General features: G+C 38.2%; 2 protein-coding genes across 4 annotated transcripts; one reads left to right on the top strand and one right to left on the bottom strand.

Annotated features, from left to right (window-relative positions):
• Nucleotides 1-9,654: 9,654 nt before the first annotated feature.
• On the top strand, nucleotides 9,655-15,987 carry LOC103961064 (protein ABA DEFICIENT 4, chloroplastic). 3 transcript variants are annotated; one of them, XM_048591616.1, is made up of 6 exons: nucleotides 9,655-9,993; nucleotides 10,474-10,698; nucleotides 11,574-11,674; nucleotides 11,989-12,117; nucleotides 12,212-12,300; nucleotides 15,120-15,987. In XM_048591616.1, the coding sequence occupies exons 1-6, from the start codon at nucleotides 9,894-9,896 to the stop codon at nucleotides 15,271-15,273; spliced, it is 798 nt and encodes a 265-aa protein (XP_048447573.1). In that variant the 5' UTR covers nucleotides 9,655-9,893; the 3' UTR covers nucleotides 15,274-15,987. The 3 variants fall into 3 exon arrangements, with proteins under 3 accessions (XP_048447573.1, XP_048447572.1, XP_009371847.2); XM_048591615.1 differs by lacking the exon at nucleotides 15,120-15,987 and adding an exon at nucleotides 12,378-12,714 and having other exon boundaries at nucleotides 9,665-9,993; XM_009373572.3 differs by lacking the exon at nucleotides 15,120-15,987 and adding an exon at nucleotides 12,378-12,714 and having other exon boundaries at nucleotides 9,671-9,993; nucleotides 10,470-10,698.
• A 1,136-nt stretch (nucleotides 15,988-17,123) lies between these two features.
• LOC103961063 (NAD-capped RNA hydrolase DXO1) lies at nucleotides 17,124-23,442 on the bottom strand. The gene is given in 14 exon segments (XM_009373571.3): nucleotides 17,124-17,486; nucleotides 18,058-18,121; nucleotides 18,316-18,400; nucleotides 18,706-18,752; nucleotides 19,036-19,092; nucleotides 19,193-19,406; nucleotides 20,571-20,695; nucleotides 21,139-21,162; nucleotides 21,259-21,338; nucleotides 21,484-21,562; nucleotides 21,677-21,742; nucleotides 22,121-22,237; nucleotides 22,239-22,366; nucleotides 22,909-23,442. Coding segments are annotated over 14 exon segments (1,581 nt in total). The 5' UTR covers nucleotides 23,300-23,442; the 3' UTR covers nucleotides 17,124-17,382.
• Between the last annotated feature and the right edge of the window lie 293 nt (nucleotides 23,443-23,735).

The following is a 23,735-nucleotide window of genomic DNA, read 5'->3' as shown; positions in this document are numbered from 1 at the left end:
TTTGAGCCGTTGTCCAACCAAACCATGGAGAGTTAGCCTTCAAAAAAGGTACCATTCTCTTCGCCTTGTCAAGAAGTATTATTTTCGTTTTTGAATCACTCGATTTCGTTGAGTATTGAAAAAGTTATGAACGTTTAAAGTTTACCCAGTTTCCGGCGAGTTTTCCAGTTTTCCCGCGGACCAGTCACCTTTCAGGCTATTTTCCGGCCATCTCCAACAACCATTGGGCTTCCAAATAAGTATAATCTTATTCTACACTTTCCTATCTTCATTTTGATATATTATGGGTCAAATTTGGTTAAGAAACGATTGAGTTACAAAACTTTGAAAATTGTCCAAAATCGTTTTTAGCGGAATGACCAAAATCATGAATGGTGGACAATGACCATTTCTATTGATTTTAAATCTTAGAGACTATTTCTATTGATAATGCAAATCTCAGGAACCATTTTGTATAATAACCGTTTAAGTAATGATTGAAATATTGCACAAAGAGCAGTGGTGATGGTAAAACTATTTTATAAACAAACCAGTGTTTTAAAAGATGATCCCCGAGGTGTGCCTAGGCGGCTTTAGAGGCGGGGTGGGAGTGATAAAGCCTTTGCCTAGTGGGAGTGGGCGAGTTTTCGAGCGTTCAAATATTAGAGCTGAAATTTTAAGGTTGAGATCAGTTGTCAGATAGAGAATGCTGACATTTGAAGAAATGAAGCTCAATTTGAAGCTCAGATGACAATGGTGTTGTAGACTTGTAGTATTTGGTGGTGGATTTTGATGGTGACGGTGGCAGAAATGTGTTACAGTATTTCATTTAATTTTGGAAGATGGAATCAAATTCATCAAAATTTGCAAGTCTTGTTCCTGTTTGCCACCTACAAAAAGCATAAATGCATGCATCAATTTGTTTGCCACTTGGATTGAAAATTTAGACAACCTAACTCCGTCTATTTTTCCGTTTATGCGGTATTTAATTTTTGCAATAGTGAAATACCGTTAAAAAAAAATAGTCTTCATTTGACCCAGTAAGCAAAAAGCACATGAGTATACTACCGCGAGTCACTAATTACTAAAAGTGTTAATCTAATAGAATCTAAACCAATGCAAATTGGCTAGGATTGGATCGGGTAGGAGTGTAAGCTCTAATTGGGTTATATGCAATCTCATTTAAATTAAATAGGTTTCGAGTCGAATCTTAAATTCTGACTAGTAATTATTAAAAAAACAACTAACAATTCGGCAACAAAACTGCCCATGCCTGGTTGTACAAGAGAAGTCATTGATAAGATATTGAAAGTTTAACATCCCGTCCCGGAATTTAAGGAACGGAAGGGCATTTTTGTAATTTCCACCTTGGGTTGAATGATATTTTGTTAATGTTGCTTTTGTAGGCCTTAAACCGTGTGCCATTAGGGCCCATTTCCTTTTTGGTTCCCCAGCCCTCTTCCCTTTCTTCCTTTTTGGACCTGTGCCCTTTCTCCCTCTTCACAACTCTCAGGTCCCTTTCATCTCTTCCTCTCATAAGTCTCTCTCTCTCTACACTCACCTCTCTTCTCCGAGCCACTAACCCCCAAACAAACATGACAATGACGACAACACCACCACCATCACCCTTACTCCTTGCCTCATCTCCCTCCCCTTCTCTATGATGCACACCAACCCACCACGCCGGCTAGTTCTTGGTTTCTACGACTAGGTAAACCCCGGACCATCCAAATGACTAGTTTTGGATGTTTTAGTTGTGTTTTTTACCCTTGTACTTGGTTTGAAGGAAGATAGATGCAAAAAACTACTCAGGGAAACTTTCCCAGGTTCCGAAGAAGGACCCGTGGCTTCCAGGCCGTTTCCTGGCTAACTCCAGCCACCTCTCAACCTCTCATTAGTACAAATCTCTTCCTTGTTCCTTAGGCTTCATTTGGTATTTTGCATGATAGTTTTTAGTTGGGTTTTGAGGTTGAACGGAGCTAGGAGAGCTCCGGCCTTCTTCTTCCTCAAAATGGCCAACCCGGCCTGGAAACGAGTCAAACCCAATCCGCAAAACCTAAGCCGACCCAAATCGTTGGGCCAAGGAACCCAACCTAATTGTCTAGCCCAACCCAACAACCTAGAAACCTAAACCCAATTGCCTAGGCCCAACCTTACGACCCAAAACCTTCGACCCAACCCAGCTGAACCAGCCCATCCCAGAACCCTGGCCAGCACGTGGGTCTACACGTGGGTCTGCGTGTGGGCGCATGTGAGCGCCTGTCTTGGTCGGCGCATAGAGCACATGTGCCTCCACCAGAGGTACTGTGACGGCGGCAGCCCCGGTGACTTTTCTGGCTAACTTTCCAACGACCAAAATCGGCTCGTGGCCGTCTGGGCCGCCACCTCATGGTGACGCATGGGATACCCGAGGTCCCCCCTCATATTTTCGACATACTGAATCCATTTTCGATGTCCGTTTTCACAAATTCAACTGTTTTAGTATAGTTTTATTAATTGGTACCCTTATGTGCTTAGGTGCAATTGTTTATGGCGTTTCCATCCTCTCTAGTTTGCACGGCTCTTCAACAATGAAATATCGGTGAGTGGACCCCTTCTAAAATGTGTGATTTTACTATTAGAAATGCATACATGAAAAGCATGATTTAATGGCTATGTTTTATAAAACATTTATGAGTAAATGGTTTCACGCTTTTTGAATTATGATGCTTTATCGACTTTACGTTCTTTGTGGTATATATGATTGATGATTATATACATACTTAGGAACATGATTTTATGATATGACGTTTTAGTTACTGAGCTCTGTTTTGAGATAGATATATGTATGTTAGAAATATTATGTTAATGTTTTTATGTGCTTACTTAGTGGTTATTCATACGAACTGCCTACAAGTGAATGAAATCATTAATTGACTTCGGTTGAGTGATGTAGGGCCTACGAGCGAATGATACTGCGTACGGGCGAATGATATTTATATTTGGCTTTGGTCGGGCATAGGCTGGTGGCTTCGGTCGGGAGATATTTATATTGGCTTCGACTGGGAGATGTAGTGCCTTCAGCAAATGAAGATTTGTGTGTGTGTGTGTGTGTATGCCTTGTGCTGCTACTCCTACTAAGCACCCTATATACGATATATGTTTTATGAAAGGTTTTATGGCATGCTAGGGTTTTTGGAAAACCTAATACATATTATACTATTGAGTTTTCATAAACTTTAGGGGTTAGTACGTTGTTGAATAACTGTTTCAGTATTACTTATATATCAACTTGGTCCACTCATGTTTTTGTTTTGCGCCTCCTCAGGACTTAGAATAGAGGCGTACAATCCCGACGTCAAGGCACTCCTGCATTGGCATCTTCGAGTCCTCTTGATGTAGGACTCATTCCTTTGCTCATTCAAATTTATATTTTTCCTTTTTAGTGTCTCGGATTAGTTGTATGCTCTGAACATGTTCCACAATTGCATACTTATTATAATTAAATTTACAAGTTTTATTTATGTCTGTTAATTGTTTCTAGTTGTCATGCATCATAATATGGCTTCGTCACCTTCGGGTGTTAATCAGCACGTGCCTACCCTGGTGTTTGGAAGATATTAGGGTCGGGCGTGGCAATTTGGTATCAGAGCGTGGTTTGTTCAAAGCATACTTAGGATCTTCTGTTACTGTAGTAGTGTGTCGGTCATGACGTCATTTGGATGACACGACTTTCGATTTGGTGCCTTTCGGCGCAGTTGTGCAAACCTTTCTTTGTTTGACTTATCAACTTCTAGTTGAAATACAAGAATTTGTTTCGGGATTGTGCGTCATTGGTGATGAAATAGGATTGTTAGACGACTTTCAACATCGGACTAATACTCTGCAACATGTGTTCCTTAGGAATTGTAGGCAGAGTCGATTTTACATTGAAGTGACATGAATTAGAAATCTTAGTAAGGGGAAGTCTGGTTAAGACTAGCTGAAGATCCGAGATGGCGATGCCACTCTGCAACATGCGTTCTTTAGCAATTGTAGGTATGAGTTGGTTAAGACCAAGTGAAGACTCGAAAATGTGATGCGACTTTACGACATGCGTTCCCTAGGAATTGCGGGCAGAGTCTTATCTACACAGGAGTGTGGTGAAACGAAAAAATCTAAGTGGTTTGAATTTGGAAGATCTGAATCGGTGATGTTACTCTACGACATGAGTTCCCTAGGAATGGCGGGCAAAGTTATATATATTTGGAAATTGTTTGAGACATTCGAAGTTCATGTTGAAGAGAGCGAGTAAGCGCTAGTTATTGCGAAGTTTAGTAAATGTTAGTTTAGTGGGATCAAATCAATGTCCTCTGACTCATTCCCACTGAGAAAATTCGTGTGGATCCTTATAACAATTCTCGGTGGTTGTTCTATCGATAACATTCTCGCTTACACCAACCACAAGGTCAAGTTCACTAAACATCAACATGCAGCTGTACGTCAAATTCTTCAAACATTGTTTTGTTTAGATTAGATACTTTCTTTGGGAGACTCCTTTGTAGCAGACGTTTTTCTCATCAATTTCCAAAAGGGTTACGACCATTAGAAATTGAGAATCTTCTCAGGGTGTTGTGAAATATGAAATATCCTTAGTTTTGTCTCTTTCTTTCAGTGGTTCTTAACTATTCCTTGAGCTTAGCCCTATTTCCTTTTTGGCCAAGAAAGCACTCAATTTTGTTGCAATACTAACGGTGAACGAAGTTTCTGACAATGGAGTATTGTCTCATCTGAGCGTAGTTCTTACACTTTTTGAATTCTGCGATGGTGTATTATTAAATGTTTGGATGCATGTTGATGCAACAGGATCGAGTAACGTGTGTCCCTCTTGACGTTTGGAACTGCATGATGTGAACCATCTTATCTTTGACTTAGAGCTAGTAACGATTCTCCTTGCTGTGAAATCTAGTGACGTTTTCTCTACAGTAAGAAATGTTGCGTCCTTTTTTACTGAAAAAGATGTAGTGTGTTTTCACACAGAAATAGTTGAGTTAGAGGCAGAAAAGGTGGATGGAACTCATCGGTGAGTTGATTGCACCTTTGAGTACCATCATGGTCAGGCAATTGTCGTAGCTGATGCTCTTAGTCAAAAAATCCCATGGACAGCTTACCTTTATCCGAGCTATCCATATCCCACTATCGCCTTCTCTTCGATGAATTTGTTTTACTTTGGCGTTCATCTCATGATGAGTACTGTCAACTTATATTTCAACGTATGTCATGCATGCTTGCAGTATCGAATGGTACCACTAGGTTTATCCACTTTATTACGAGTATTGTAAGCATGGTTTATTGCTTAATATGTGAGGGAATATCTAATTACTGATCAGTGAAAACGATGAGATGGAAGCCATCGGGCTTATCTCAAATTCTTTTTATTCGTGTGTAGAGATGGGAAGAAATTCCCATAGTTGTCCTTCTTAGGTTGTTGAGGATCTACTGGGGATACGAATGGAAAGGGGCTAGTGTCACCATAGATTTCTTGTATAAACCACCTAGTACACGTGGAAACCATGATGATGTTTCGGTACTTGATGGTCAACTTACTCAGCGTATTATCTACCAGTTCGCAAAGACTATAATTTTGACCACTTGGTAGAATTCTTCATCCTAGACTTCTGTTTGACTGACGTCTCAATTTACATCAGTTGCGACCGTAATCCTATTTTCACCTCTTGGTCCTAGAAAGCATTATAGTCAACTTTGGGTTCGTGTTTACCCTAAAACACCTATATCATTTCCAAACCAGAGAGACTATTCAGGAGAACCACTTAAATCCAAAAGTTTTAGCCTGAACCATCAGGCATTCAATCACCCATTAACATCCTGTTGAGCGAATCATTACCATTGGTGTTTGTATATCCCTAAGTTTATTATAACAAGTTGTTGTGAAAGTTGGAATGGGGAAAAAGTTTGAGTTCCCGTTTATCATATTACTTTAGACTACCACTCAAGTCGAGTCTGCATTCAACCATCTCGACTTGCCACCATAGAATCAAGTTAAGTACCTATACGTATTCTTGCATCAAAGCTACGCATGCACTTCAATTACCATATACTTTAGATTTGTTGAACTTGTTTTGACCCTTAAATTCGTGGGTGTTCACTTAGCCTTCTCGGCATAGCTGTTTGTTAAATCCGAGAGAGATTTTTTTCAATAAATTAGCTTGCTTAGGCATTGTGAATTACATTGTTCTGGTTCTCAGTGTATCATCACTTTTGTACCTCATCGTGATGCGCATTTCACTTCTAAGTTTTGTGAAGTTTTCGTGAAGGCCTTGAGTACTAAGTTGTTTGTCCTGTATCGCATTTTTATTCATGGATTGTTAGACAGTCTGAACGAACTATCTAGACCTTGGAAGACATGTTGTGTTCTTTTGATTAGTGGTTTCTGAATGATTAGATTTTGCACCAATCTTTTTGGGGTAGTTATGACAATAGTTTTTATTTGCAGTTTGAGTGTGGCACTATTTAAGACTTGGTATGATAGATTCTATTGGCAGGACTGGTTCGACAGTAGATTTTTGCGAATTGGTTTTTGGATGTTTGATTTTACGATTCGAGAAACTGTGTGCTTGTGTTGTTGTCGCCTTGGTGGTTGGACAAATTAGTATGTTTACACCCTTAGGAAATTACTACTTGTTTATTGACACAATAATGTGTTGTCGATATCGCGAGCGGCCAATTGTAATATCAATGACTTATTCGTTGGATTCATTAAGCAAGTGGGTAGGTAGACCAGTATACAATAGTTGTTACTATTTAGTTATTGTCAACCCAAAGACACATACCTGTTCTCGGAGTACGTGACGTTATGAATGCTTGGGCGAAACCCACTTTCATTTTCGATTTTGATTTTCAATACAAGTATTTTGATTTACCTTATATCAGTTATACATTGTATTTTTGACATTACAAATGTTTGGTTGAGTCATCTCCACTTTTAATGTTAAGTTATGTACGAGTTTTTTGACCTCTATGTTAGTACATATCTATTTTGACGTCATCATATTATATGTACATACTTTTGACCTTATGTTATTATATAATTTCAACATTATATCCTTATAAAGCATGTTTCTACTTTTATACTAATAAGGGAAGAAGGTATGAGCCTGGAGGCATCAAAGAAGAACCATTGCAACCCGCTGGTGATGGTGTGACATATTCTCTTTAATGTAACCACTCTGACTTGATTTCTTCTTATATTTATATTCTTCGTCATATCTTCAAGTATTTACTTTTAGTAAGTTATTTCAAATTTCGGGATGAAATTTTCTTAACGGGGGTAGATTGTAACAACCCGTCCCAGAATTTACGGAACCGAAAGGCATTTTTGTAATTTCCACCTTGGGTTGAAAGATATTTTGTTAATGTTGCTTTTGTGGGTCTTAAACCATATGTTGTTGGGGCCCATTTCCTTTTTGGTTCCCCGACCCTCTCCTCTTTCTTCCTTTTTGTACCATGTGCCCTTTTCTCCCTCCTCACAACTCTCAGGTCCCTCTCATCTCTCCATCTCGTAAGTCTCTCTCTCTACACTCACCTTTTATTTCCGAGCCACTAACAGCCAAACAACCACAACAACGACGGCAACACCACCACCATCACCCTCACTCTTTGCCTTCTTTTTCCCCTTCTCTGTGAAGCACAGAGACACCCATCAATGGCTGAGCACACCTACCTCGCCGGCCAGTTCTTGGTTTCTTCAACTAGGTAAGCCCGGGCCATCCAAATGACTAGTTTTAGACGTTTTAGTTATGTTTTTGACCCTTGTACTTGGTTTGGAGGAAGATGGATGCGGAAATCTACTCGAGGAAACTTTCCCAGGTTCCGAAGAGGGACTCGTGGCTTCCAGGCTGTTTTCCAACCAACTCCAGCCACCTCTCGACCTCTTATTGGTATGAATATCTTCCTTGTTCCTTGGGCTTCATTTTGGTATTTTGCATGATAGGTTTTAGTTGGGTTTTGAGGTTGAATAGAGTTAGGAGAGCTTCGGCCTTCTTCTTCCTCGAAACGGCCAACCCGGCTTGGAAACAGGTCAAACACGATCCACAAAACCTAAGCCGGCCCAACTAGTTGGGCCATGGAACTTGGCCCAATCGTCCAGGCCAACCCAATAACCTAGAAACCCAAACCCAGTTACCTAGGCCCAACCTTGCGGCCTAAAACCCTTAGCCCAACCTAGCTGAACCGACCCATCCCAGAACCCTGGCCAACGCGTGGGTTTGCATGTGAGCGTCTGTCTTGGCCGGCGCGTGAAGCACACGCACCTCTACCAGAGGTATTGTGCTCCGCCACTGTCTTCAGTGGCCCTGGTAACTTTTCCGACCAACTTTCTAATGACCCAAATCGGCGCGTGGCCATCCGAGCTTCTGCCTCATGGCGGCGCGTGGGGGGACCGGAGGTCCCCCCTTAGGTTTTTCGACATCGTGAATATGTTTTTGATGTTTATTTTCCCAAATTCAATCATTTTAGTATAGTTTTATTAATTGGTACCTTTATGTGCTTAGCTGCAATTGTTTATGGTGTTTTTTTGTCCTCTCTAGTTTGCACAGCTTTTCGACGGTAAAGTATCTATGAGTGGACCCCTTCTAAAATGCATGATTTTACTATTAGAAATGCATACATGAAAAGCATGATATAATGGCTAGGTTTTATTAAACGTTTATGAGTAAATTGGTTTCACACTTTATGAATTATGATGCTTTATCGACTTTACATTCTTTGTGGTATATCTGATTGATGATTATATACAAACTTATGAACATGATTTTATGATATGACGTTTTAGTTACTGAGCTCCGTTTTGAGATATATGGCTTTGGCCGAGCGTAGGCTGGTGTGTGTGTGCGCGCGTGCGTGCGTGTGTGTGTGTGTATGCCTTGTGCTACTACTACTAAGCACCCTATATATGATATATGTTTTATGAAAGGTTTTATGGCATGTTAGGGTTTTCGGAAAACCTATTACATATTATACTATTGAGTTTACATAAACTTTTGGGGGTTAGTACGTTGATGAATAATTGTTTCAGTATTACTTATATATCAACTTGATCCACTCATGCTCTCGTTTTGCGCTCCCTCATGACTTAGAATTGAGGCGTACAATCCCGACGTCAATGCACTCCCTCATCGGCATCTTTGAGTCCTCTCGGTGTAGGACCCATTCCTTTGCTCATTCAATTTTATATTTTTCCTTTTTAGTGTCTCGAATTAGTTGTATGCTTTGAACACGTTCCACAATTGCATACTCATTATAATTAAATTTACAAGTTTTATTTATGTCGGTTAATTGTTTCTAGTTCTCATGCATCATAATATGATTTCGTTACCTTCGGATGTCGGGCAGCACGTGTCAGAAAGTCTGACTATTTTTGGAATTGCTATAGCCATTCCATTCATTTCATTTAGATGAACAAGACATATTCTATCATAACTTGTTCCGATACATATAGCCCCAATACATCGAAGCTGATTGCCTATGGATAAAGAAATACAGTTTCAACATCAAAACAATAAAAACTAGAGCAAACATATAATAACAGATTCTAAATTGTAACCAAGCATTCCTTATTAAGAAAAATGACGGTGCGACATTATTTTATATTACAAATGTTACATTCGAAATTACTTGTCCTCTGTAACATAATTTAATGGTCGGTTGTCTTTAGAGAAATTTATTCAATTTTAAAATCGTTTAACTCCTCTCTCTCTCTCTCTCTCTCTCCCCCACAAGTCCCGAGCTTCGTATGTGTCCCGTTCTGTGCATCTCTCAGTGGAAACCAGGCTTACAGTAGTCTACTTTACTCACTCCAATGCCGAACTCAACTTCCCACGTTTTGTTTTGTTTTCTTTCCGAAGTTTCAGCGAAGGATCCCTTAAAAACCGAGTGAAATGAATCAGCCATTATTGTTGTTTTCCTGGGTTTTCTGGTCTCGCAACAAAACAAAACATGGCCCTCTCTTCTTCCTTTTCCCTCCCTTCCATTTCCAAGGTATTATCTTTTATTTCTCATATAGTTTCTTTGTAGTTTATAGATTTGTGCTAGTTTTTGATGAATTTATGATCCACTCGAAATGGGTAATCTCTAGTTTGGCATAGAGGTTGAAAAGTTATGTTTTTTTCTTTGGATTTGCGGTTTGGGTGCAGCAGAGATTGTTTCTCTTGGCCTTAATAACTCTTCTTCTTTTATTGCTGCTTATATAATTTCCAAATGGTATATATTAATTATATAGAAAATTAGAAATTAAAGCAATTTTTGTCACAGTTTAGAGCTCAGAGGGCTCATGAAAGTAAAATGCTGTGTGAACTTGATGGGTTACTTTGCTCGAGTAATTTTTATTGTGCTTCTGCTGCTGTCAATACTTGTAATGTCCAAGAATTATTGGCCGATTCATAACGTGTTTAGTTACTCGGTATGATCTTGTGATTTGGGAACTTCTCTTACAATTGAACTTCCGTTTCTTGTAGATTGACCACGCTAAGAAGACGTTAAGACCTTGGAGTAATGATGGAAGCAAACAAAGGTTCGATTTTCCACTCACAAGTAGCAAAACTGAACTGTTTGGTCATCAGCTTGTGACAGTAGGAGCTCACTTACACAAGAGCTGGAGTTTTTTGGGAGGTTTGAGAGTTACTATGAGACCAAGGCATGAGAGTATCGTTCCACTTCGAAAAATCTCTCGAGTATATGCGTCATGTGATCCCCTCTGCCACTTTATTTCCTTTTAGTCATGTATATTAACATCATTTTACGTGGCTTATTAAATTTTTGCATATCTTGCAAAGTCCGAAAGTAGTTTTATGCATGTTAGTAACTTGTTTATTACTTCAGACATTTCTTCTAGTAACAGATTCCTAACAGAGGTATTTGAGGTACAAATTTAGGATAAAGATTCGCAAGTATCTCATGCTAAGCCTAAGTCCAACAAAACTATGAAAATTGAAAAGTCTGTAGCATGTTTTGGGTGAAGCTGTTGATATACCCCATATGTGCAGAACAATGTAGGGATATGAACAAAAAAGCTGTAACTTAGAGACCACCAGGTTTTAGCTGCTGAATGGTTTTTTAAGATCACTGTGAATATCCTGCTTGCCAAACTGACTAGATCAAGGTCAACCAAACATTAGAAACACTTGATAACTCTTTCTGCCAATGTTCTTGTCACTTGTACTTCTTGTTCTATGTTGCATGTAGACTGCAATATCCAGTTCTACAAGGCCCTTCCATATAATTTAATTGGGGATTTCGTTGTTCTCGTTCTATTGTGTTGGCTGTTGGGTACATATGGTATTAACACTTTCGCCCTACCTTTTAAGTTTATTGTTCTCTCTTTCGGAAACTCCTGTAATAATTTCTGTAAATAGTTACTAATAGCGGTGTCATATGGTGCATGCAAGTTTGATAACTTCTGGAATTGAAAAATCTTTTAGCCATTTCATGTTCTTGTGATCCAGATGTTTGCTGTCACGCCCCTCATGTTACTGTGAGGATAAGGGGATGAGAGGACTGGAGGTAGGCTTAGTTTCAAATATTACTGATAAAATAAGCTCAATGTTCTTTTTGTTTTACAGGGTTGGCAAGTTCTCAAATGGCTAGCACTGCTTTTACTGTCGGAACAACCTCAGTTCTCCCATTCTATGCCCTCATGGTTCTGGCACCTAAAGCTGAACTAGTATGTTTCTGTATTTATTTCAGTCCTCTGATTTCCATTCAATGTATCAGTTTTCGTTCAACGTGCAGATTAATTATCATAGTTGTCGTATATATTTGAAAGCTGTCAGTCGTGTGTGTGTTTTTTCCCTCAAATCGTTACATCTCTTTTCCTGAAAGACATGGTTGTACTGATGGTATATTTCATCTCAAATTGAGTCTTTATTACTCAAATTTTCCTCAACTCTTATCTCGGTAGGTTGAAAACCCCTTTTTTTCATGGTTTGCTGAACTTAAACTGATGCACCTAATTATTTCTACTCACGTAAAACGCAGACGAAAATTTCCATGGAAAGTAGCATACCGTATATCGTGCTGGGAGTTCTCTATGCCTATCTACTGTACCTCTCTTGGACTCCTGAAACGCTACAGTTGATTTTTGCAAGTAAATACTGGCTTCCTGAGGTATGTATTAGCACATATACATTCAGTTCCGATACGCTATGAAAATGTCTTCATACGAAACTCTTCTTTTTCTGCCTATCTACTATATGTGCAGCTGCCGGGTATTGGAAGGATGTTCTCGAATGAGATGACATTAGCTTCTGCTTGGATTCACTTGTTGGTTGTGGATCTCTTTGCTGCAAGGTAGCTCTTTTCCTCTCACTTTGCTGTGTCTATGTCTGAGTTTCTCGGTTCTAACACTCGCGCGTTCATTTTTCCAGACAGGTTTTTCGTGATGGACTGGACAACGAAATTGAAACGCGACATTCAGTTTCTCTTTGCCTCTTTTTCTGTCCCGTTGGAATCGTTGCTCATGTCATTACCAAAGCACTGACTAAAAATGCTGGAAGTTCCGGCACACGTAATATGCATTGACAATTGAAAATTTTCCGCAACAATCAAGATTTTTCGGAAGTTGAAAAGAAAACCCTGATTTGAATGAATGAACGCATGAAGATTCTTGTGTACGTCGGCAATTTACAAATATGTTGTTCTCGTTGAAAGCACTTATATCATACTATCTTTGATCAAATACATTGACAAGTCATTCATTTTTTTCTTTTTTTGGTGGTTTGCATCACTAACAGGCGGATCTATGTATTATTACTTTTGATTTCACAGGGAGAGAGCTAAAATTCTACTATGCTCCAGTCTATTATACACCTGAAATTTCGGCTCTTGGATCCTGGTCATTAGACTTTTGACCACAGATCTAATGAAAGTAACACAACATGCATACGCTAATGAAATTAACGCAACATGCTTACACTAATGAAAGTAACATAACATCCATACAGCAAAATGGGCTTGCTTGGTGAATCGTAATGAAAGTCGTGAACAGGCAGATGGTGGTGGTGGTGGTGGTAGCAGCGGACATTGCTCCAGGTGGTGGCAAGAAATGAATAGGAACATTAGGTTTCGGTTGCGGTGCGGTGGCGGTGGAGACCACTCCGGTCGTGGTAGGAAATGAAATGGAACATTAGATTTCGGTGACGGCGGCGCGGGATCTCCTGTAGGCTCTTGTTGATACTACTTTAAATTCACCCATAGGAAGGCCAGAAAAACCTTGAGGAGCGGCCGTCGCGGTTGCCATGTAACTGGACTGCGACATTACTACTAGCAGTTGTAGAAGTAGTAGTCCATGAATGAACAAGAAGGTTAGAAAACTTGGATTGACAAGCATTTTTGTGCTTCCCTGTTTCCGACATAGAGTTGGGAGGAGAGTCATGACTCATAGAGGATTGATGTTTCTTTGGATAAATAAGCATTGATTTCCTATTGTTTGCTTCTTTCAAAAAATAATATTATTATAATACATATACTCTATATCTCTAATACGAGTGTGTCACAGATACAATGATAGAATTCACCTCAAACCGGAATTATCACCCCGAATCTCAAACCCTTTCTTTGTATATAAAGCCGAAGAGAAGGCAGCAGAATTGCTACCCCGAATTTCAAATGAAATTCTACATTAAAATTATCTAAACTACAAAAACAAGATTCAAACTTAAATGCAAAGTAGTGGAGCACACTGCTCTAACCAACTTAACTAAGCTCATTTATATTTATGTACAGGACAAGTTGAGTAATATGTCTCACCCTTTTTTCATTTTTCTCGTCATCTTATTCTTTCCACTGAAGCTTCTACTAATCAAACATTAATCCTTGGATTTGTTTCTTGTGAAACAAGTGAATTAATTTTGATCATTTTACTTGCTAGCTCTGCCAATACCAATCCCACTCTTCATAATACCACAATTGCTCTCACGTGATACTCTCTAAAGCACTCGTGAAGACACCAAAGGGTTTTGTTAACAGGTAGTTTGTATAGGATAGAAACGATGCTGTTTTGATGGAAAACATTAGCGTTTCCCACCGTACGATTTAACCGGACGGCTAAGATGGGGTACAGAAAAAGTTCCGGAGAGAATCCGAGTCCCTTATAATTTATATTAAGTCGAGTAATTTGGATACATCTATGCATTGACAGTAATGTAAAAAGTTGTAAATAACTTTTAGCCATTTCATGTTCTTGTGATCCATACGTTTGCTGTCACGCCCAGCATGTTAGTGCGAGGATAAGGGATGGAAGGGCTGGAGCTAGGCTTAGTTTCAAATATTACTGATAAAACTGCTAGCACTGATTTTACTTTCGGAACAACTGCAGTTCTCCCGTTCTATGCCCTCATTCATGGCTCTGGCTCCTAAAGCTGAACTAGTATGTTTCTGTATTTACTTCAGTCCTCTGATTCTCATTCAATGTATCAATTTTCGTTCAACTTGTAGATTAATTATCATAATCGTCGTATATATTTGAAAGCTGTTATATGAACGTATTCACTATTCAGTTGTGTGTGTTTTTTTCCCCAAATCGTTACATATCTTCCCCGAAATACATGGTTGTACTGATGGGCCGATGGCATATTTCATCTCAAGTTGAGTCTTTACGACTTTAAATTTCCTCGATCTGTTATCTTGGTAGGTTGAAAATCCCCTCTTTTTTTTTTCATGGTTTGCTGAACTTAAACTGACGTACCTAATTATTTCAACTCATGGAAATGCAGATGAAAATTTCCATTGAAAGTAGCATCCCGTATATCGTGCTGGGAATTCTCTATGCCTATCTACTATACCTCTATTGGACTCCTAGAACGCTACAGTTGATTTTTGCAAGTAAATACTGGCTTCCTGAGGTATGTATTAGCACGTATACATTCAGTTCTGATAAGTTATGAAGATGTCGTTATACAAAACTCTTTTTTTTTTTTTCTGCCTATCTACTATATGTGCAGCTGCCTGGTATAGGAAGGATGTTTTCAAATGAGATGACATTAGCTTCTGCTTGGATTCACTTGTTGGTTGTGGATCTATTTGCTGCACGGCAGCTCTTTTCCTCTCACTTTGCTGTGTCTGCGTCCGTGAGTTTCTCGGTTCTAACACTCGTGCATTCATTTTTCCAGGCAGGTTTTTCGTGATGGACTGGATAACGAAATTGAGACGCGACATTCAGTTTCTCTTTGCCTCTTTTTCTGTCTCGTTGGAATCGTTACTCATGTCATTACCAAAGCACTGACTAAAAGTGCTGGAAATTCCGTCACACGTAATATGCATTGACAATTGAAATTGTTCCGCAACAATCAGGTTTTTCGGATGTTGAAAAGAAAACCCTGATTTGAATGAATGAACGGATGAAGATTCTTATGTTCGTCGGCAATTTACAAATATGTTGTTCTCTTTGAAAGCACAGATCTCATACTATCTTTGATCAAATACATTGACAAGTCATTCATTTTTTGTGGTTTGCAACATTAAAAGGCGGATGTATATATTATTACTTTTGATTTCATGAGGAGAGCAAAAATTCTACTATGCTCCGATTTATCATATACACTTGACTTTTCGACTGTGAGATCTTGATTATTGAATTCTTGACCACGGAAATAAGGAAAGTAACATAACATGCATAAACTAACGAAAAGAAAGTAAAATAACATGCATACAGCAAAATGGACATTGCATGATGAACCATGAACAGGCAGATGGGGAAATATAGAGTTTCTAAGATATCGTGTAGACTTTTCTTGATACTACCTTAAATTCATGGCTGTTGTTGTGGCGGCGGCGGCGGGTATCGCTCCGGTGGTGGCCAGAAATGAGATGGAACGTTAGATTTTGGTGACGGCGGCCGCGATCCCGTGTAGACTCTTCTTGATACTACTGTAAATTCATCCGTGTGAAGGCCAGAAAAATCTTGAGGAGTGGCCGTGGCGGTCGCCACGTATCTGGACTCTGACATTACTACTAGCAGATGTAGTATTAGTCCATGAATGAACAAGAAGGTAAGAAAACTTGAATTGGCAAGCATTTTTGTGCTTCCCTGTTTCCGACTTCATAACTCATAAGTAGGAGATTGATGTTTCTTGGGACAACATTTACTATTACCACGCGTTTTTTTTTGGTCGGTCGACATGTACTACCCTATCTCTAAGATAAGTGGGTCAACAGATACGGAAAAGGATCCTCCCCAGATTCCGAGTGAGGATCTTAGGAATCAAGTAATTTTGACCGTTCACCACAAATCAAACGGTTATAAATTCATATTTTTATTTTATTTATAGGGATGTGCTATTCACACATTCGTTTTTACTTCTCATACTTCCCTTGTTAATTTCTGCCTTTTGATCTTCTTTAATTCAATTGATCTGATGATCATAAATTAAGAGGATATGTATGAAGTAAAAAAAAGTGTGTGGATAGCACACCTCTATTTATATTTTAACAAAAATTAGGTCCCACCAACCCCCTAACTTTCTCCTCCTCAATCTGGAGTAGGATTTTCTCTCCTCCTAATCTATCTTCCCCTTCCCTCCCTTACTATTTAAACGGTTACGATTAAATCACGTTAACATCTTGTTTTGATTTTTGGGTGAAGTGCTGATTTAGTCCCTGAACTATCACCTTAGTGAAAATTAGGTCTCTGAATTATTTTTTGGATAAAATAAGTCCCTAAATTCATTAAAAATTGCTAATTTCATCCCTACTATTATATTCAAAACTATTTTATCCAATTTTTGGTCAAATGAAGTCACTTCACACACTTTAGAGTGTAATACCGTCCTTTTCTCTCCTATATGCCCTTAACATTTCATATAGGTTGCGAATCTTATGTCTAATTTACTCTCCAAAGTTAACTCTATACACTATTTCTTTATAAAAATATTACCAATCTATCTTCCAATGTATATCATATGCAAGTAACATGACTTAAATTGACAGAAAGTTGAATATAGTAACTTTAAATCTAATATTAGGGATGTAATTGGCAGATTTTTATAATTCAGTGACTGATTTTGTTGAAAAAAAAATAGTTTAGAGATCTAATTTTCCCTCAGATGATAATTCAAGAATTAAATTGGTAATTCACCCTTTTTTGAAAAAAAAAAAGTTGTAGATAACAGCATGTATGATACCGAAAGATGTTGGTAAACTAATAAAGCAGAATGAAAACAAGAAACAGAGGTTCATTTACACAATTCTCTCGACTGGTGGTGATCTCGGCCGCATGACAATCGTATGAGCCATTCGACTACTATGAAATCCGAAAAGAAAGACAAACAGCAATGTTGGGGATAACAGTGCATTTTATGCCTCAAGGAGGTACAAGCAATTTGAAGCAAAAACGACTGGGAAAATAGGGTTAATACGGGGTGCGTCACTAAACGTCTACAATTGCTGAACATGGTTAGTAATTTCTTCTGGGCAAGATTGGGCTTGTAAGAGCTCCAAACGTTGGTAAGGATGAGTAAACTGCAATATGTAATCTTCATCTGTAAAAATTAGCACATTTATTAAACAAGCGCACCGTCTGACTGCTGAGGAAAACATTGTCTACGTTCAACAGAAATCTGAATCTCACTACTTCAGCTACGAAAAGCTATTAGAAGTGAATTACTGTAAATACGATCAGTTTTATAGAATATATAACACACTCATGTGGTAGCGATGTGTTAACCGTTATAAATATAGTTGTAATGTTTCGCATGCCAGTTGCAGGAGTACAAGTTAAGCATTGACCTCAAAAGTTATACGCAAGCTATTTTGCAATTGTTTTAGAAATCTTTTTATCTTTTAACTAAAGAGGGGAGGAAGAGGAAAGAAATGAGAGAGACAAAGGAAGAACAGAAAGAACTAAACCTAGAAACAATTTAATATTGCTTTCAGTTTTCATTTTTCGTAACCATCTATGTTTTCTTCATCTTCTCTCACATTTCCTTCTCCTATCTCTTTCTTCAATTAAGAAAGGGAGTAGAGCATCATGTTCTTTTCTATACTTTTTCTAATTGAATGGGAAACCAATGAAGCTGAAGGGAAAACAGGAGACAAAGATTTCAAACTCACTGTCTTTTACGGTCCCATAGAGCCAGCATAATACCTCATCAGCAAATGCCAAGCAAACTCCTCCCTGCCAACCAGGTTCATTAGAAGTGACAACCAGTTTCATTAAAAGTGACAGATAGACATTTATTCAGCACAAGCATGAGCGATAAACTTCACAAACACTAAGATCGATAAATTAATTTTTTTTCAGTGTAACGGGTAGGAAGGTGGTTGGTTGTATGCTCAGAAACCATTTGCATCACAGAAAACAAAATTTACCTGCCAGTAGTTCTTCATTTTCACTCTTTGCGTTATATCTTTGGTTCTTAGTCTCTCTGTGCGGACAAGTTGACCTGCATCGTTCCTGTAAAAAGGGAATATATTTATATATAAATTGTGTAGAGTAGCAAATGTAAGAGCTACCACAAAAACTCTTCCCGGAACAAGCAACTGCACAGTGGAATATATAATACATGTGTTTCTATGAATTTAAGTTATTTATGTCAACTATACAAATTACCATTCTTTTGCACCTTTTAATACGCATAAGCTATCCAAGCCATGTTGAAAAAATTTTGATGTACACAGTTAATGGTCTACCCAGTAAGAAAGTGACAAGCTTAAGTACCAATTTCGAAAGTAAAAGGCTTAAGTAGCAATTTGGATTACCTAAATCCGATGACAATATAGGGAACACCTGCTAAGAATGATTGAATCTGCACCAAATATAAGAGAAATGTTAACTCATTTACGATTACAGATTTTACAGAAGCCTGACGTAAGTATAAAAGATAGGTTCACTCCTTTACAAAAAAAATAAAAAAAAAACAGATGCTTTGAAATATAAATAGGAAAAGGACTAGAGACAATGACAACCAATTCCTTGAGAAAACTAGATAAGACTGAAGTACAATCTAAATTCTACCATTTTGCATGTCAATCTCTAACAAAAGCTATTGAAGACCGTGTGTGTTTTTAGGTAAGAAAACAGTAATGTACCCAAAACTTGAGGAGCTTCTCTTTCTCAAATTCATACTCTATTTTATGGTTGTCCAACTGCACAATTGAATGAGAAACTTACGGTCAGTTACATAAGAAAGCTCAGAGAAGAAAAAGAGTTGCATGTACAGGAGAGTGAAGAAAAACAAATGTCAACCTCATGGCTTGTCTTTAATTCCACATAAAACCTCCTTCCATCATCAGTCGAGTCACAGCAATCCATTTCAGCACCCATAAGAATGCGATGAGCCCCTAATTTTGTTTTGATCACAGAACAGTATTCAACATTGGCATCAACATGATGTATCCCTCCATCACCTCTTCCTGGATCTTCAGTGGCAAGACTCTCAAAACAATACCCCCAGTAACACCTGAGTTGAAAGGATAACATTGCATAAAGCACGCCTGAAAATGAAAATAAGCAATAATAGAAAGATGCATATCTAGGCATGCTTAGCCCTCTTGAACCAGTTAGATGAAGAACAACAAAATATCAGTTACAATTAGCTGCTAAGGTATCAATTAAAACCAATGTTTTAAAAGGCTCGCCTCAGGTTTGCCTAGGCGCCCTATGAGGCTGGGCTTGAGGGTTGCCGCCTCTGTTTTGAGGGAGTGGGCGGAAGGCGTCACCGGAGCTGCCTAGGTGCGCCTCAAGGGATTTTTTTTTTTTTTTTTTTTTTTTTACTCCCAAACCCAAATTTTGGGGAGGGTTTTAACTGCCTCATGCCTCTTCGTTCCACTATTGTCTCTCTGCCTTTTTTTTTTCTGATTTTTATCTTTTTATATAATGGATGTGTGTGTTGTCTGCGTGCATTGTTATATGTGTGCTCATTGTGCTTTTCATCCTCTATTTTATATATATATATATATATGTGTGTGTGTGTGTGTGTGTGTATATGTGTATATGTATTTATAATATATGTGTGTGCTCAGGGTAATTATTGATTAATTATCTTCTTCTTTTTTTAATATAATATATGTGTACAGTTTAGTGTATATATTAAAAAATTTAGGTCCCGTGAGGCTTCGCCTCATGCCTAGGCTGGGCTATCCCTCAAACGCCTCGCCCAAGCCTCACGCTTTTAATACATTGATTAAAACACAAGTATATCTCCCACAATCTAGATGACAGGAAGCATTTATGCCCAACTTCAATGAAGTAAATCATATACCTTATGAAATCACTTCTGCATCTGCTCTATATTACATCTCATTACCATATTAAATTCAAGAATAGCAACACGTTGAGCTTTGACAATCCTTATCAAATTTCCCGTTCTTTCATAATGAAACTCGAAATTGTTGGCTGTTACTCTATCCTTCAGGTACAACTTGAGAAGAAGGGTTTGAAAACATTGATATTCATTAATAAATCTATTTCTTAAGCAGAAGAATTCCATTGATTAAAGCAATAAGCAATTCCAATAACTCCATTAAACATACAAGGGAAGCAATTCCAAATGCTCCAAGAACATAGTCATTGCCATCCTAGAAAGACCATACGAATTTTTAAAGAATAAATCAAAGTCCAGTACCTTCTTCGATCCAACTCAGTCTGTGGCCTTTCAGGTAGTTTATGCACATCAAGATAGACAACCCCATTCCTTTTATGCACTCCCATCTCCCAAGGATCCCTTTTATTATAAAAAGTGGCCAATATCTACAGGAAAAAAAAAAAAAAAAAAAAAAAAAAAAAAACGAGAAGCATATGAAATACAACACAACAAAGACCTGTTAGCTAGTCCAACAAATACCACAGCTTAAAATATTACACTAATAACCAATCAGCTGAAGTACTCTACAGCATTGTGTCTCTAGTATGTTTCTTGGAGTATTGCCCCTTTCTTCATTTATTTGTATCACTAAGTGTGCATAAAGATAATTATAATTTGAGTATCCATTAAAAAGCAGTCATTAGAGGCCTACAGCTGCTCATTAAATTGGTTTAAGCATTCAACTGCTAGAATCTATACCCTCTTATCCAAAATCACTCCACATCTACACACCATATGATAACTAATCCATGGTTCATCAATGATATCCATTCAAACTAATATAGGAAATTATCTTCAGAACAAATTACGGAAAGGTACTAAGAAATACCTTATTAAGATTGTTGCGATAAGTCTGTCAAAGAGAAAAAGATGTCAAACAAATTAGTAGTTAATAACCCATATGGAAAAATTATAAATGAGAAAACAATAAGTGTAATACGCTTCGCACCACAAAATGAATGTTTTGAAGTGGAATATTCTTGTCTCTTATGCAGTCGAGAAGGTCACCAAAACCTTGAGAGCCCAAATCTGGTTCAGACAAATAAAAAAAAACACATAAATTCTCCCGCAAAAATCAGATCTCGTATGCAAACAACCACAAAGAAACATATAAACTAACTCCAATACACATCTTATAAATCTAAAAAAATACTTATTTTAACACAAAACATACCTTTCTTCGCAATAAAAGTATCATAACCTTCATTCAGATCTCTTCCAATTTCTTCAGTAATAAGACGCTTGAAAAGCCTCTAATGTGGATGACAGAACAACATGAATTAGTTAGTGATTAGTGTGCACTGCATATACAAGAGAAACCTACCAAAAGAACAGACCATTCAGAAAGTAAGCTACAATATGCTTACCAAACTGGTCTCGTCAAAGCTGACATCTCCACCTTCTACCCGACTATAGCAAGCAAGCTCACAGGGCTAATGGGTAAAATTATTAAATTATTGAAGAGAAAAAACAACTAACGTACTCATAATGCACCAGTCAATTGACAAGACCGACTTATGAACATGTGGATTAAATCCCTGATCAACAAGTAAATTTACCGAACTGCCACGGATATATATGACTAATGCTGCTTGCATCAGTTAAACCAAAAGCCAATGTAACACTTTAAAGAAATTATTTTATACAAAGGGAATAAACTAAGTCGTCCAAAATTTAGCTATATCAGTAAAAATATAAGATCTATATTTTGTGATATTTATCCATGCACCCTTGATAAGTCAACCATAGAAGCACTTGACTTGAAATGAGAGAGAAAAGGTAGCATAGAAATTAATGATTATTAGACATACTTCCTGAAATGCAACGGCCTTTCTTGACAGTGTTTCTTCGCTCTTTGAAAGTAGTCTTAGTTCCGAGACAAAACGTTCATCGCGATAACCATTTGAGCCACTATATCCAAAATTTTGTCCTCTGCTGAAAAGGTCCACCTCGACCAAGGATGCCTGCACCTCTATCATTTGGACGTCCAGATGGCCAACGACCACGCCCTGAATTCCCTCTACCCTGATTATTCATATTGCGTATGACAGGCAATACTGCCAAGAAAATGTTAGATGAGTATGGGGTTTCAACGTACAGCAATCCAAAGGGAGTATCAAACTAAGCATTTTAGCTGAAACGTCAAAAGCTCATATCATAGTAACAAGTTCAACCTACAAGTATCTAAACATTAACCCCTCCCAGCATATGCAACACTGCAAGACGAAGGAACGCTAGTAGAAACAAAATTACAGTCACAAAACCAAAAAAGAAAATTACTAAAACAAATTACAGAAACAAATAAAAACCAGGGAAAAAAAAAAAAAAGTGCGTGGGAAACAACATGTAAAACACCAATCAAAGAAGGCCAATTGGGTAAGCCAGAAAACCCATCAATGAAACTTAATAAGCAACCAAATCAGAAAAATGCAAGATACCCATCAAAGAAATTCAGTTGGGCAAAGCTACAAATATCATGAATTTAACCCAATAAGCACCAAAATCACCAAAATGCTGAGTACCCATTTCTCAACACAACAAAAACACCAAAAAATACTATACCACAACACATATAAAAGGCCATGAAAAAGGTAATTACCAGGAATAGGGAAAGGACTAGTAGCAGGGGTTTTACAGTAATCTTCGTTGTCAGAGCCAAACAGATCCTTGTCGTCCTCCCCAAAATAACCCATATTGCTATACTCATTGTCGTCGGTTGCGGCATTTGAATAATCAGCCTCTTCGCCATTCTCTACCTCTTCTTCCCCACCACCAGCGCCGCCGCCACTGCTTGCGCTCGGGCTATTCCCACTGCTGGACTCGCCTCCTTCGTTGGATGAAGAAGAAGCCGATGAGGACGAAGATGAGGACGAAGACGACGATGAGGAGGAGGACGGTGAGGATGAACGGGCCCCATCTTGTTTATTACCGTCGTCGTCGTCGTCGTAGTCTGGCCCGAAGATATTTTTGTGCTGTTCTGAAAAATCCATCCGGTGGGGTGCGGGGAGAGGGGACCGAGCTGGAAACTGGATGTGGGAGACTGAGTTCGTGTGCAACGTAACTCGGGTTTCTGCAGGGACGAGAGGGAAGGGTATTCCGAGTCCACCGGTGAGCGGGCTCAAAACTTAACTTTTAATCCGAGGATCTTGATCCTTTGGAAAATTACATTTAAACACCTTAATTATGTGACATAACAAATTCATACTTTATTTTTTTAACAGCACAATATCATATATTAATTACGAATTCGTTGTAATGTCATACTTCTATTACATAATTTGTTAAATTGATTGTAGTGATGACGTGCCAAATATAAAGTTTACATTTTTAATACAAATGTCGATGCAAATCCATAACACCTCACAACTTGAAGATCAATTCAAATATAAAATACGACTCAAATTGAATTTAGGAAGTTTATGATCT

The sequence above is a fragment of a genome, unplaced genomic scaffold (genome assembly GCF_019419815.1).
Source record: "Pyrus x bretschneideri cultivar Hongxiangsu unplaced genomic scaffold, Pyrus_bretschneideri_v1 Contig34, whole genome shotgun sequence".
Lineage (NCBI taxonomy): Eukaryota > Viridiplantae > Streptophyta > Magnoliopsida > Rosales > Rosaceae > Pyrus > Pyrus x bretschneideri.
The sequence above is the reverse complement of the archived record's forward strand: the minus strand, read 5'-3'. Positions and strand labels throughout refer to the sequence as shown.

Coding starts and splice junctions, on each gene's coding strand:
- LOC103961064 (XM_048591616.1), top strand. CDS start 9,894: ATGAATCAGCCATTATTGTTGTTTTCCTGGGTTTTCTGGTCTCGCAAC. Junction 10,699..11,573: donor CTCTCGAGTATATGCGTCAT/GTGATCCCCTCT, acceptor TTTGTTTTACAG/GGTTGGCAAGTTCTCAAATG. Junction 11,675..11,988: donor TGGCACCTAAAGCTGAACTA/GTATGTTTCTGT, acceptor CGTAAAACGCAG/ACGAAAATTTCCATGGAAAG.